The 15,567-nt window shown below is 36.5% G+C and overlaps 1 protein-coding gene across 9 annotated transcripts in view; it reads right to left on the reverse strand.

Annotated features, from left to right (window-relative positions):
* KIAA1324L (KIAA1324 like) overlaps nucleotides 1-15,567 on the reverse strand; it is a 276,854-nt gene that overhangs the window by 136,982 nt on the left and 124,305 nt on the right. For all 9 annotated transcript variants that reach the window (XM_031665967.1, XM_031665970.1, XM_031665969.1 and 6 more), the window contains 4 exons: nucleotides 11,311-11,491; nucleotides 10,094-10,222; nucleotides 3,448-3,538; nucleotides 2,631-2,733 (listed from right to left, as the gene is read on the reverse strand). In XM_031665967.1, coding sequence (XP_031521827.1) covers nucleotides 2,631-2,733; nucleotides 3,448-3,538; nucleotides 10,094-10,222; nucleotides 11,311-11,491 — 504 coding nt within the window. The remainder of the gene's footprint in view (nucleotides 1-2,630; nucleotides 2,734-3,447; nucleotides 3,539-10,093; nucleotides 10,223-11,310; nucleotides 11,492-15,567) is intronic.

A 15,567-nucleotide genomic window follows, 5' to 3' on the forward strand; every position in this document is an offset into this window, starting at 1 on the left:
ATCATACATTATAGAAATCCCATGCAACCAAACAATGAAATCATCATTCCCAAAAAGCAGCTCACAATATATCGATAGTGCTTCATTAAACATCATTATGGGTTATAATAAACGAAATGTAATGCATTAGTGCACATAATAACACCTTAAATTTGTGAAGCACTACGTGATATTCAAAGCATTTTATATATTATTTAGTTTGAGATCTCCAAAAGTCCTGTGAGAAGATCAAATCACACAGAGGAAAAAAAAAAAAATGGCAGACTTTGCTAAAAGCTAAAAGCTCTAGGATTGATTCAACAATATAAATATCATGAGATCCCTACTCTCAGGGATGCCTGGTTGAGTAAGAGAGACAAAAACATAAATAAGTTCACATAACTAAAACAGGGATTTTTCAAAGGGTTTTAGAAGCACACAGGAGAGAGTGGCTAACTTGACTGAAAGGAGTAAGAGAGAGCTTCTGAGAAAAGGTGAAGTCTGAGCTGCCACTGAAGTATGATTGGGAGTTTACCAGACAAAACAGCAAAAGGAAGAATGTCATTCTAGCTTAGAGTGTTAACACATAGGGAATGAAAAAGTACAGAGTGTTCCACTAACACCAACAAATTCAGGTGACTAAAGAAAGGTGAGTCATAAAAGCAGGTTTGGAAACAGAGGCTGGGGAAAGAATACAAAGAGCCATAGAAACACCATGTTACAGAATTTGAAGTGTATTCAGAGGCCGTTGGTTCTCAAACTCTAAAGTATTTCAGAACCACCCTCAATGCTTTCTAAAATACAGATTGCTGCGACCATAGAGTTTCTCATTCAGTAAGACTAAGCTGAGACCCAGAAATATGCATTTCTAACAATTTCCAAGGGGACCCAGGTGGTGCTGGTCCAGGGGCCACACTTTAAGAATAATTGCTATAGGCCATAAAAAGCACCAAGGGAAGGGATAGCTTTGTTCTTCATGCCTCTACTGTTCAATTTTGGGGGGGTTTCTTTGTTTTGTTTCGTTTTAGAGATGGGGACTGTTGCTCAGGCTGCAGTGTAGTGGCATGATCATGACTAACTGCAGCCTCGACCTCCCGGGCTCAGGTGATCCTCCCACCTCAGCCTCCCAAGTAGCTAGGATGAAAGGTATGCACCACTGTGGCCAGCTAATTTTTTTTTTTTTTTTTTTTTTTTTTTGTAGAGATGAGGTTTTGCCATGTTGCCCAGGCTGCTCTCAAACACCTGGACTCAAGCAATCCACCTGCTTCAGCTTCCCAAAGTGCTGGGATTACAGAAGTGAGCCACCACGCCAGCCTCTACTGTTGTTTTTCTGGTTAAGGATAATTTTGGCTGGGCGCAGTCACTCATGCCTGTAATCCCAGCACTTTGGGAGGCTGAAGTGGGTGGATGACCTGAGGTAAGGAATTTGAAACCAGCCTGGCCAACATGGTGAAACTTCATCTCTACTAAAAATACAAAAATTAGCTAGATGTATGGTGCATGCCTGTAAATCCAGCTACTCAGGAGGCTGAGGCAGGAGAATCACTTGAACTCAGGAGGCAGAGGTTGCAGTGAGCCGAGATCACACCACTGCACTCCAGCCTGGGCGACAGAGTAAGACTTCGTCTCCAAAAAGAAAAAAGATAATTTTGACAGCAGTATAGATGAAAGAGTAGAGATGAGAAGAATGTATAGGAGACTACTGAATATTCCAGTTAAGAAATAATATTAGTCTGCATTTCAGCAAAGGCACTGAGTATAAGAAGAACAAACTAAAGAAATAAGGAGGCAGACTTGGGAGAATTGAAGACTTGTGGGTTATTTGTGATACAGATGGCTGTACTGAAGATTATTCATGATCTTTTACTGCTACAAAGTCGATATTTTTTTTTTTCAGAAAAATAATCTGCCTTCATTTAAGCTATCACTAATCACAAATAAATGTTTAAGTCTCCTCACATTTTGCATATCCCGGAGAAAACTGTTAATAAACTGTTAACTAGCTACTAAAAGGCATTGGAAAAAAAAAAAAAAAACACAAACAAAAACAAAGCAGGTCTGTGAAGTAACTATTTAATTGTAATGTTAAACTCTTAGCCAACAACCTTCTAACTCTCACATAAGGTCTTAGTAATTTTCGTGATACTTTCCTCAAGCTAAGAGTTGAGATTTGTATGACATCTAGAAAAGAAATGGGCAACATTATGACATGGAATAGTGAAGTCTTTTTTCTAAATGCTCTCTTTCTTCTTAGTGTTCTACATCTCCATTATTTTCTGCCCTGACTTATTAGTACAATGTGTTTTCCTTCCAGATAGTTTGAATAGCTGAATGGTTATCAGGGGAGAATTTTCATTCTGCTGGTGACATTTTCGTGAAGGAACTTTTTTTTACCAGATTAATATTCCCTGGCCTCTATCAGTCACCCAAGCTCCCTCACTTAGTCTTTCTCATGAGGAATAAACAGGTTATTTGTGGACTTCATTGCACAATTCTTAATTACTTTAGATATTTTTTAATGTTTATGAAAGGTGCTAAGAATATCAAAAAAAAAAAAAGGATTTATTATCCCAACTTGCCACAAATAAATTTACACTTGAAGGGGAATGCTAAGCTTAGAAATCTGCCCTGAAAGCTGCCCATCCACTTACCACCATGAAGTACAAAACACAGTCGGCTGAACAGAGGGTCTCAAAGACAAACGTTATTCTTCCTAGTTCAGAACCCATGGCTCCAGTCATAGATGTTGGTGGTCTATTTGACAGATTAAAATGGCAGTATTCATAGTATGTTCTAAATACAATTTACAATAAAATTAAGCCACTATTTTTATTAAACAAAAAGCCATGCTCTTCTCTTCCTCTAATCTACCACTTCCCTCACCCAAAACTCCTTCCTCTCTTCTCTTCCTCTAATCTACCACTTCCCTCACCCAAAACTCCTTCCTCACTTAATCCTACCTGACAACACCCTTTGTAGACACTGAGTCCACATAACCATGGTAATATGCTTGAACCTCCTGTTGTAAATGATACCATCCATCCTAAAGGAAAAGACTCCTACTGGGTAATTTCAACATGGGGAACTAAAATGAAATGGGATTAAGAAATTTCTAACATACTATTTTACCAAGAGAACTGAGAAAAAATAGATAAATAAACCACAAGATATTCCTGCAAACAACTTGGACTGACCTCTTCATTAAGTATCCAAGAATCAAAGTTATTGTAGCATTTGGACACACTATTGTTTAAATTTTTCAGCTTTATCCAAGTAATATATAACTAACATTTATAGTTTCTCAATCACTAATTCTACGGATACTCTTCAATACATTACCCTGTGACAGCTTGTTATTTACTAAGTATTTTTGCAATATTGTTCCATAAAGTAGCCCTACTTCTTTATTTATGTGGGGAAACAGGTGTGAGGATTCTTATAGAAAAGAATTAGAATCGTTTTCCTTACTTAAATCCTGGGATATGCAAGTTTAAGATCAGGTAATCATTGTCAGAACCTCCAGCCCCACTCTGGATATGATCTCCAGCCACCTCCCAACCTAGAAGTAATAAAAGTTATTTTATTAATAAAAATTCCATGAATGATTTCCAACAATCCATTTAAATAAGGTAAAAGTAAGAAGAAGCATTAGTGTTTCCATTCAAAGTTAGAAATGCTACAAATGAATTCCCTATTTTTAATCACAGTTGCAAATTTCATGCCGAGGTAGATGTTCCAAGAGGAACCAAGTGACACATCATTTTGAATAAAAGATACTTAATGGGATAACAACAGTTTTCTCAATGAAGCATGATTTGTATTTTAACTAAAATAGATGGTCTCTATGTAATCTAATATATTGAGACTAACAACCCTAGTCTTCAGGCAACAAATGTGCAATAGAAACTTCAAATTACTTAATAGAAAAGATTTGGGACCTGAGGTTCATTCTTATAGTTTGTTGTATTGTTCCCTAATTTAACCCCTGTTCTGCATTCATTCACTTATTTATTCAGCTAGCATTTACTGAGTGCCAAGAACTATGATATGCACTGGGATAGAAAGGTAAGACAAAGTCCACCTTCACTGAGGAGTCAGTAGAACATGAGAGACAGACACACGCAACTGTCAACAGTTGTTGAGCTGTGCACAGAGAACCATTATGAGGTCCGTCTTCTGCAAAGTAACAATCAATATAAACTGAAATGGCCACAGTAAAATGAGGAAAAGAGAGGCTTCTCCAACATACCATCAAGCAAGGTTATTAATTAATGGCAGTACCTCAGCATTGGCATTTCCATCCCTAAAAGAAAATATCAGTATCTGCTACTGCAAGAGGTATAAGAAAGAAACTAAGGAAGAGGCTGATTCAGTGCTAGATTGACTTGGTGATTTTTGAAATGTTTTAATCAACAATTTATACAGAGGTGATATGTTGACTATACATCAATCAAGCTAATCTTAAAAATAATACGTACTAATGTACATACTTATAAGAGAGATGTCCATTGTTTGGCTATCTACTGTGGTTGAAAAGAGAGATAAGCGGGTATAGAATTCTAAGAGTTGAATAGCCATAAAACAGTCTGACCCGGTGGGACAACAGGCCCTTGACTGCAGTGTAAGCAATATGAGAGGCACTTAGGTTTAAAGAGACTGCAAACTTGCAATGCGGATAAAATGCAGAAGGATATTCCCACTTGGAGCAATTCTATATTAAGAAAGGGAGGACTTTATGAAATGTTTCTCTGAGAACAACTCCTAGTGTTCAGAAATGCCATGAGGAGGGATAGAATAGGGAAGGACCAAGAAAAGAAGGCAGTACTAGGATGGTAAAGAGAGCTAAGTTTGGAGCACTAATACCCCCGCAGGAGGAAATAAACATTTCCCATGTTTGAATACTGCTTATTGGAGAGTTCCCCAATGTCCTCCACTTTTTTCTCTGTCCTGAGAAACAGAGTGTTTTGACCCCTTTGAGACCTGGCCAACTGCATGTCCTCTCCACTACCTGAAGGCTTGACCCCAAGCCAGGGCCTTGAACGTTCCCAGGCACTGATAGAGCTGTTTAGTTTGTTGTCTAAAATACTGAAAGAAACTAGCCTTAGCCTTGAGCCAAACTCCTCAAACCCTCATCTAAACTCTACAACCGGACTCCCTTCATTCCAGACATACCTCAGTAGAACATTCCTTGTCTTACTGTCCATTGTGAGGTATGCTACAGGCCCCTCTGTAGGTAAATTCCCCTAATCAATGCTTTGGACTGATCATCGTGGTGTTTAGTGCTTCTTTTGTTGAAATCCCAACTGGCCCTGTCTCAGGACAGTTTGGGGAAGTCCCTTTTGGGAGCGCTCCTGCCAGCCACTTTTGGGGCAACTCCAGCCACAGGTTCGGCCAAACAGAACACTTGTTGTTATGGGTTGACTGTGTCCCTGAGAAAAGATATGTTGAAATCCCCACCACCAATACCCATAGATGAGACCTTATTTGGAAATAAATACTGTATGCATATCATCAAGTTAAGATGAGGTTATTAGGATGGGCCTTAATCCAAAATGACAGGTGTCCTTATGAGGGGAGGAAAATATGGTCACAGACATAGACACAAAGGGAGAGGATCATAGGAAGACACAGGGACACACAGACCCAGAGGGAGGATGGCCCTGTGAAGATGGAAGCAGAGACTAATGATCTCACAAGTCAAGGAATTCCCGGGGCTACCAGAAGCTAGAAAAGGCAAGAAGGGATATTTCCCTAAAGGCTTCAGAAAGAACATAGCCCTGCCAACACCTTGATTTCAGACTTCTGGCCTTTAGAACTCTGAGAGAATACTTTTCTGTCATTTGAAGCCATCCAGTGTGTGGCACTCTGTTGTAGGAGCCCTAAGAAATAAAACACTGATGATACCCTTAGCAGGAAAAACACCAAGGAGAAGAAATAAAAGAATTGACTGCGCTGAACCCCCTGACTCGGAACTCCAGACTGCCAACGTGGCAGCAGAGCTGTGTGTGGAAAGACACATGCATGGTAATGTACTGGACAAGAAAAGCAGGAGGACAGTGGCCTCAAAGGGAAACCAGAAGGCTAGTATCAATATAAGTGCCTTAAGTGATAGACCATTGCTGTCAAATGTGAGAAATATGTGAGCCTCACCTGTGAGTTTAAATGTTCTAAGGACCACATTTTATAATGTAAAAAGAAAGAAGTGAAATTTTAATATATTTTATTTAATCCAGTATACACAGATTATCATAATTTTGACTGTCATCAATATAAAAATTAACACTTTTTTTCATATCAACCAGGGCATACCAAAGTCAGTAGAAAACCCAGGAAATACTGCCTTTTACTGTGCCCTAGTTGTTATTTTTATCCATTCTCAAGCATAAAAACTATATGGAACAGTGTCAACCAGAATATTGATTTCAAAAACATTTACTGCTAACCTAACACCCGAACAGCTATTATAATTTTTATACATTCCCTTCTAGTCTTTGTCCATATGCACAGTTCAATAAGGGCATATGCAATTTCGTATTTTCCTTTTTCTGTAAGAGTGACTCTCATATTTTCCATGTTTCTACATATGTTTTATATTTTAAGATTATTTTGTATTTAAAAATCATACTTATATTTATCATAAAAATTTTAAATTTTAAAGAAAAATTTAAAAGTTGAAACCTAAAATTACTTATAACTTCATGACCTAGAAAAAAACACCATGTGCTGTGATGTTTCTTTTCACTTTATTTCAATGCATACATGTTTTTACATCACTGAGCTCTTATTATAGATAATTTTGTATCATAACATTATATGTATATATATGTATAATTTTATAAATTAACATTATTTCATAAGCACTTTTATAAATACTTCATAAACATGTTAATGACTGAAATAATATTTTATTATTCAGCTAAATTTAATTTGCATAATTCACCAACTCCCTCCCACTACAGGACTTACCTACTGTTGATTACACACCCATGTTAACCATTTGGTTTGTTTTTACCTTTAAGTAATATAATAGAAACTATAATAAACATTTTTTTGTAAAGCTTTTCTGTATTTTCAATATTTTTCTAAAAAGGAATACCAATAAAAGAGGTATTGGGTCAAATGAATATATTTTTAAATCAATATTCTGTGTTACTATTCTGATTTTGAAAGCAACGAGTGTCTATAAGGAATATTAAATACAGTAAACCAAATTTAAAAACAGAGTAATTCATACTTCACATAAACCTCCCATCTAAAAGGAATAGACTTTTAACATTCTTTTTAGTATTTTTCTAGTGTATGCTTTTAAAATATATGCCTTAGATTTTACCATATAATCTACTTTATTTTCTGTTTTCTTTCATTTAGCATTGTCTTCTGATTTTTCTAATCATCATTCTATCAAAAATATTCTCCCATTGAGATAAACAGCAGTTCATTAATGGATACAAAAATACAGTTAAATACAAGAAATAAGATCTAGTGTTCAATATACAGTAGGGTGTAGTTAGTAGGAATTTTTTGTGTTATTCAAAACAGCTAGAAGAATTAGAATGTCCCCAACATTAAAAAGATCAATGTTTGAGATAATATCCCATTATCCTTATGTGATCATTCCACATTGTATGCATATATCAAAATATCACATGTATCCCCAAAATATGTACAACTATTATGTATCTTTAGAAAACCACTAAAAATCCTTTGTACATCTAATTTTAACAACTTAACAATGTTATATAGTTATATCATAATTATATTTAACCATATCCCATTATTGAAAATTTAGTTTGTTTTCTCCTATTTTTCACTCTTATAAATAACTCTAAAATTAATATTTTTGTGCATAATTTTTCTTTACATCACACTGTTTCCTTGGTATAATCCCCATAAGTTGTATTTTTGGCTTGGAGAATAGGAACCTTCTAAATTTCTGAAACATTGCAAATTGTTTTCTGTACAACTTGCACATAATGATTGCATAATATTGCATTCCACTAGCATAATATAACTTTTGTAAACATTATCCTATTTCCGGATATTTCAATTATTACAATTTTTGTTGTTATAGATAAGGCCCAATGAACATCTTCATGAATAAAAAGTAACTTGTCTCCAACTTTGAATTTCTCTTAGGCAAAATTTTACCACATGAAGATTTACTTCTACATACCTGTTCTGTAACTGTGTGAAAATCAGACCAAGACTACATGAATCTCAAAGCATTCCAAATCATATAGTCAAGTTGGTCAAAGCACACTCACTTTAACTCCATGCCTGGGTAGGTGATTATCCCAGGAGACAGGCTGCCCCTGTGCCTCTCCATTTCACCTTTGTTCTTGTGAGTACTGCTCCTCACAAGGTTGGCTACTGCACTAGCCAGTCACAAAATATACATCACCTTTGAGTTTTTATGTTACTGTTTACTATTTCAACACTACACACTAATACCACACACTAATACTGCACAGATTTATAGGTTTCAGTTAATCATTGAACATTACTGAAAACTCAGAAAAATTTTAAAATAGACTCTCAGTAAATGAGTAAGCAAGTGGGTAAATCAACTATTTCCAGAGTTTAAGCTATGAGTAAGGTCTCTATAAGATCAAATTAAAGTATCAGATAATCTTTACTAGTAAGTGAATACACACACACACACACACACACACATTAGTACTTTTATAGAGTTATTCAATGCCCTTGCCTTCCCAATCTTACTTTTCCAATAGGTCTTAATTTCCTCAACTTAAAATTCAATTATAGGGCATTTTAGGAAAAAAAAAAAAAAAAAAAACCTTCATGATCAGGTAACAGCTATTATATCTTATTCTTCTTCTCCCGGAGGACAATTTTTATTTATTTATTATTATTTTTTTGAGACGGAGTCTCGCTCTGTCGCCCAGGCGAGAGTGCAGTGGCGCGATCTCTGCTCACTGCAAGCTCCGCCTCCTGGGTTCACACCATTCTCCTGCCTCAGCCTCCCGAATAGCTGGGATTACAGGTGCCCACCACCGTGCCTGGCTATTTTTTTTTGTATTTTTAGTAGAGACGGGGTTTCACCATGTTCACCAGGATGGTCTCGATCTCCTGACCTCATGATCCGCCAGCCTCGGCCTCCCAAAGTGCTGGGATTACAGGTGTGAGCCACCGCACCCGACCTCGACAAATTTTTTAAAGTGGGATTATTGGTCAATAAAGAAGATTATCTCACATTTAATATATAGATTGAGGCTTTGTCTTTTCCTCTTTCACTCACCTGTTTAACATTATTCAAAGATCTATTATTTGTCAATCTCTGTGCTCATGTATACACCTCATTTCCTATGACTCAAGCCTTTTTTTGAATAGGTATTGATTTAAAACATATGTGTTAAAAAGCACACACATGTGTGTTTGCAATAAGTAAACATAATATAGAGAAAAGCAAGCAGATAAAAAATGCCAGTGAGGTGATAAGTAAAATGCATTTTAGTGTAAAGGACTGGTATATACAATACCTATCCCTAGCATCAAGTTTAAAAATACATACATTCATTCAACCATCACATACTGCAGAACACGTAAGTTCCAAGCCCTCTAAGCACTTAAAAGGTAAGAACAAATACAACTCAACAACTGTCCTGTAGAACTCTGCCACATTTTCAAAATGTCATTAGGTAGAATTCATATATACTTTGTAAATACAATCATAGACTTGACAGGCAAGGGGAATTTGAAGTCAGTTAACCCCTCACCAGGGCACAGTACTGAGCCAGACTAATCAAGACAGAAATCCCATCATGCTACTCTTTAAAATGGTAAAGAACATAGATTTAATCCCCCTCCTTGGTAAATCTATTCTGGCATTTATACCATAAAAAATGATCCTCAGTATCTACTTCAATATTACCTCCAAAAAATGCAAAATTAATAGTTTGTTCTTGTATGAACATCATCTGGCTGTGACACCACATTTACTATTTTTATGGTACAACCAGAAGATGGGCAAGTAGCCAAATGATAAGATTAAAGTTCCTCATACCCATACTTGGCATGTTTTAGAGAGCTGAGTTCAAGAATGAATGATGTCTCTATTGCTGAAATAGATCAAGTAGGCTGATTTTGAACTTACCATTCATTCCGTCACACTTTGAATTCCCAACATTGAAGCAGGAAGTTTTCATGTTGCCAGGAAGGACATTCCACCATTTATATTCAAAGCCAAGTGCAGGCTCCGTTCCTGCTGGACATGGTCTACAATCTACAGGAGACGAGTAGGGTCAACAATTAAAATTAAACTGCAACTGGAAAACTTCCTCTTTCTCTGTTCCAAACACTACTACATTACAATTAGCAGGGAGAGAAGTGGAAAAAAAGATATTGGACTACCAGTTCCCTCAGGATGTAATAACTTTTCAAAAGAAATCTGGAAAGAACAAAATTCTAGATATAGTATACATATATACATATACTTGACTAAAATGTAAAAGGAAAAGGACAGAAACAAAATCTTTAAAAATAATTTTTTCCTTCATGTCTGGGAGTAGCCGTTAACACTTAATCACCCTCCATAAAAAGACTAATTATGAGACGAGTTCAAGTTCTCCTGCATGTGACCTTAGAATCAGTTCCTCCACCTTATGAATAAAGAAAGATTTCACTCTTCCTATTGGTTATTCAACTTAACAGAATATTAATACCATTTATGAACTGATTAATTGAAATTCAAAATATTGACTATGTTGAGAAATGGTTGGGAGTTGAGGGCTTGAGGGGCTGGGAAAGTGCTGGGTTTATAAATAAGCCTGATTTAAATTGACATCTGCAAAATTGAAAGAGAAGGGTCTTTTCCAACCATTTTTAAATGTAGCCACTTTGCATCATCACATCAGTAAAAAAAGGAGTAGGGAAAGAAAATATTTTGCAAACATTTATACCTGCTGCAAAAGTACGACAGACGACATTTTTAAATGTCATTCTCGATGATGAGCCAGATATTATCCACCATCCTACAGACAAGAAAATTGAGCTTCAAAAGGTTTAAACGACTTGGATAAATCACACTGTTGGTAGCATGGTGGATATAGATTCAAATCCAAGTCAATTTGACTTCAGAGTCCTTTCTATGCTATCTCTCAAAGGCTCTGGATAGTAAGCATACAACATGGCTATATTCAAGCCATCTATCTGCAACTAAAATATTACAGTTGACTGTAATTTTTGTCTACTAAAACTAAAGAAATTCTGTAACCACTTTCCATTAAAAAAAAAGAATTCAGAAAATGGTCACAGTAGTTCAACAAGATCATTTTGCTAAAGGCCCAGTTATTGGACCAATTGACATCCTACCTTTGGTTCCATCTGAAAATGTTCCGGGAGGACAGGGATGGCAAGAAGATGATCCATTGTTATAAAATCCAGGGTTGCAAGGTGGACAATCCTTCTTCTCTCCAGAAGGGGGCAATCTAATAGCATCTGTGAGATCCTCCCGGCAGATTTTGGGCTCTATCCACTTGTACATTATTTGTGTCTACAAAAAAAAAAAAAAAAGAAAGTCATATAACATGCTTATAACAAAAAATCTTAAACTGGCAGCATAGGAAAAGTGCAAATGAATAGAAGGGCCAACCGAAAGACGCTAAAACATCAGTGACAAAATGAGAGAAGAGAGAGAACTTTGGTGGGGAAATGACTGTTACTTCCAAATGTTTTTACCCTAAGCTATAGGTGGCCTTCCTCCATACATAGCATATTCCTCATCATGAAATAACTGTTTAAAATATAGGTAACCTGCTTATCACCCTTACTCTTCTATCCATTCATTCCCTTTATTCCATAGCTGACATTAAGTTTCCATGCAGTAACTTGTTTTTATTCATTTTGAGACTTCCACTACCCTCTTCCTTTCCTCCAACAGCACATTTCATTATGCTTTGCACATAGCAATCATGAAAGGGTTATTTTTCAAAAAGAATACATCAAGATTCACATTTCAATCCTGTCAGTTCATAATATTGCTAGTGTTTCTCTGAGTCTCTTTCAATAACCTGATGTTAGACTACAAGAGCTGTAGCTAAAAATATTTACCCCAGAGGCTTCTAGGTCCTGAGTCATGTGCTCTGAACATCATGATTAAGATAGCCTCTGCCTTCAAGGAGAGCAGTCTTTTAAACTCTGCCCTTTTATTCTCTCACACACATGCATTCACCCCCACACAAAGCAAAATATAAGAAAACAGCTGTAACTCAGCCAAACCCCAAAAGCCGATATTACCAAATTTTTATTCTCATTTTTAAACCAGAAATACCAAATGGGTTAGCCATTCCAAAACAAAATTGATATCTCAGTGGAGGAAAATAGAAAAGGTATTCTAAATGCAAAAATATAAATAAATCAACTATTTAATAACTAAATACAGCATTTTTAAAAGATACTAAAAGTTCCTTTTCTTAAACTCATAATCTGCTAAAAGTATTTTTTATCCTTTAAAACAACTTCTGCAATAGGAAATCTACTATTAAAGCTGGGGAACCAAAATAAAAGGCAATTGTCCATAGCTATTTCCAGTTAGTAGAAAATCACGTATAGTAGCTCCTTTAGGCACCCAGTTTTATTCTCAAGTATTCTTATGGAAGAGTAGATTAACTTATCTGAAGAAAGATGCTTAAGAAAATGATTTAAAGTAAAAGTCTCAAAATAATTATAAATAACATTTTTTCTTTTTACAACTCTATTTTTCCACATTCATTTTATGACTTGCGTCATGAAACACTTTAGCCATCCACTTCACACACCTGCCTTTCTTACCATCTGTAAAATAATGGCTGTTCCTGCTGAGGACTCCTAAATAATTGGAAAAATACATTAGATACTATATCCATAGGGGCCCTCAACTCCCCTTAAGAAAAGCAATATAAAATTCAGAGAATCTAAGCAAATGAAACATCATCATACTGGGGAGATTACTTTCTTAAAATTCTGGTTTAACAAGCATATAAAACAAATTTCAAATCCTACTTAATTCACTATCTTGATGATTTATTTTGACATTAATAAAAATGGATTGTGTTATGTGTGAGCTACTGCACTGTTGACAGTAGTTGGTTCCCATGTGGGAATGGAGGGTGGTGCTGACACCCTGTACTAGGTAATCTTCTCAAACATTTTAAGAGGTACATATTACTATCCTCAAGTTTATAAATGAGGAAACACTCCAGATTAGAGCTCTTAATTTGCCCAAAAGTCAAACACAACTAATAAATGGTAAAGTAACACCAGTCAACAAGAGTCAGTTTGGTAAAGGTAAAAATAATAAAATATGCAAATATGTTTTGAGAAGTCAGCTAACTACATGACTTTCAATACGTGCAAACTAATTTCTTAAAAATTAAAAAATGTACACCACTTTAAGATACTTAAAAATGTATAAATCAAATTTCAAATGCTCTATAGTAAAAGTTTTATTTACAAAGCCTCTTGTTTCACATGGCAGATTGATTCTCTGCCTCTCTTTCTAATGGAGACAGATGTTTTCAAGTCTGGCTGACTAGGTAAAGATAATAATATTAATGATACTTAGAACCAGAGGGCTCCCAGTGCAGGTGAAAAATCAATAATCAATTCATTTTTTGGCAAGTTGAGATAAAATTATGAAATGTCTTATAAAACCAAAACCCTAATATAGCAAAATTTATCAGGTTATTATTAAGATCACAAAAGAGACCCAGTACCTGTATTCACATATAGCATGAAAAAAATACATTTTAAAAATCACACACAGTTTAAGAATCAACTGGAAGCCGATTCTCATATAAAAACAGAACTCAAAACTGGGAGGACTAAAATTTAGGCAAATTTTGAGACTGGCTTTGTCCAAGGTTGCCTGATTTCTTACTTCAGTTGTCACTTCACAAAGGTACTAAGTCTTTATACATTGGCTGAACTCATCAGGGCTAAATTACATGTGTTTTTTAGAAAGTCTACCAACTGACCCTAACCTAACTGCCTTGTGCTCCATGATGTTCTGGCTCAGGTGGTCTCAGCCAAGCAGGCAATTTCTTATCTCCCAGCCGGTCTCAAACCTTGATCTTTTCCAGTTGCAAGCCACTGGGCACTCATCAATTGTCTCTCTTGGAATTACCCACACCATGCTGCCAATCTGTATCTGACTCCTCCTTCAAAGCCATGCTCAGCATGTACAGTTGTGCTAAGTAGGTCGTCAGCCTGCCCAAATACATACCAGCATTCACCTACCTTCCTTTTCTATGAAGGCTTTGCTGCTTTTCTCTTTTCCCATGTGTTTACCTCCTTCCCCTCTGATATGTTTTAGATTTCTGTCCCCATGCAAGTCTTATGTTGAACTGTAATCCCCAATGTTGGAGGTAAGGCCTGTTGGGAGGTGATTAGATCATGGGGGCAGATTTCCCCCTTGCTGTTCTTGTAACAGTGAGTTCTCATGAGACCTGGTTTAAAAGTGTGTGGCACCTCCCCCTTCTCTCTCTTCCTCCTGCTCTGTCCATGTAAGACATGCCTGCTTCCCCTTCTACCATGATTATAAGTTTCCTGAGGTCTCCTCAGCCATGTTTCCTGTACAGCCTGCAGAATCATGAGCCAATTAAACTTCTTTTATTTATACGTTATCTGGTCTCAGGTACTTTTTTTTTTTTTTTTTTTTTTTTTTTGAGACGGAGTCTCACGCTGTCGCCCAGGCTGGAGTGCAGTGGCGCGATCTCGGCTCACTGCAAGCTCCGTCTCCCGGGTTCACGCCATTCTCCTGCCTCAGCCTCCTGAGTAGCTGGGACTACAGGCGCCCGCCACCGCGCCCAGCTAATTTTTTGTATTTTTAGTAGAGACGGGGTTTCACCGTAGTCTCGATCTCCTGACCTTGTGATCCGCCCGCCTCGGCCTCCCAAAGTGCTGGGATTACAGGCGTGAGCCACTGCGCCCGGCTCAGGTACTTCTTTATAGCAGTGTGAGAATAGACTAATATATCCCCTAAATACTTAACAGCTTTGACCATCTTCTGCCTTTATGTGGAAGACACCATGGAAATTTAACATTTTACTGGCAGTTCAGGGCTTTAAGCAAGAAAATGTTCTAAAATTAAATTGTGGTGACTATACTAAAAACACGGAATTATTATACTCATTGAATGAATGAATGATATGGTATGAGAAGTATATCTCAATAAAGCTGCTTAAAAAAAAAGAGTGCTAAAAACAGACTATTCAAAAAATTTTATTTTAAACAATTCAGAAATCCCTAGTCTCTGAGAAATTCCATGTTCTCCCATCTTCCTAATTAAGAAACATAGGCTCTAAGTATATTTGACTTGCTTAAATCCTGTGCACAGAAAGGCAGATCTAAAAACTGAATCCCTTTACACCCTATTTTTAATATCCCCTACATATTTGTCCTGCTATATAATTTAGAAGTACTGTGTTACAGACATTGAGCATTTGGAATAATTTGCAACACTGAAGATCATTAAAAGGCAAATAAAATATCAGACATTTGAACACTAGCAAACTCTCTGTGATCTGGAGTTCACCTCTCCAGAGATGAAGAAGTTGTATAGCCTAATGCTTCCTTCTAAGAAGGCTCCCT

Source organism: Papio anubis, chromosome 4, assembly GCF_008728515.1.
Source record: "Papio anubis isolate 15944 chromosome 4, Panubis1.0, whole genome shotgun sequence".
NCBI lineage: Eukaryota > Metazoa > Chordata > Mammalia > Primates > Cercopithecidae > Papio > Papio anubis.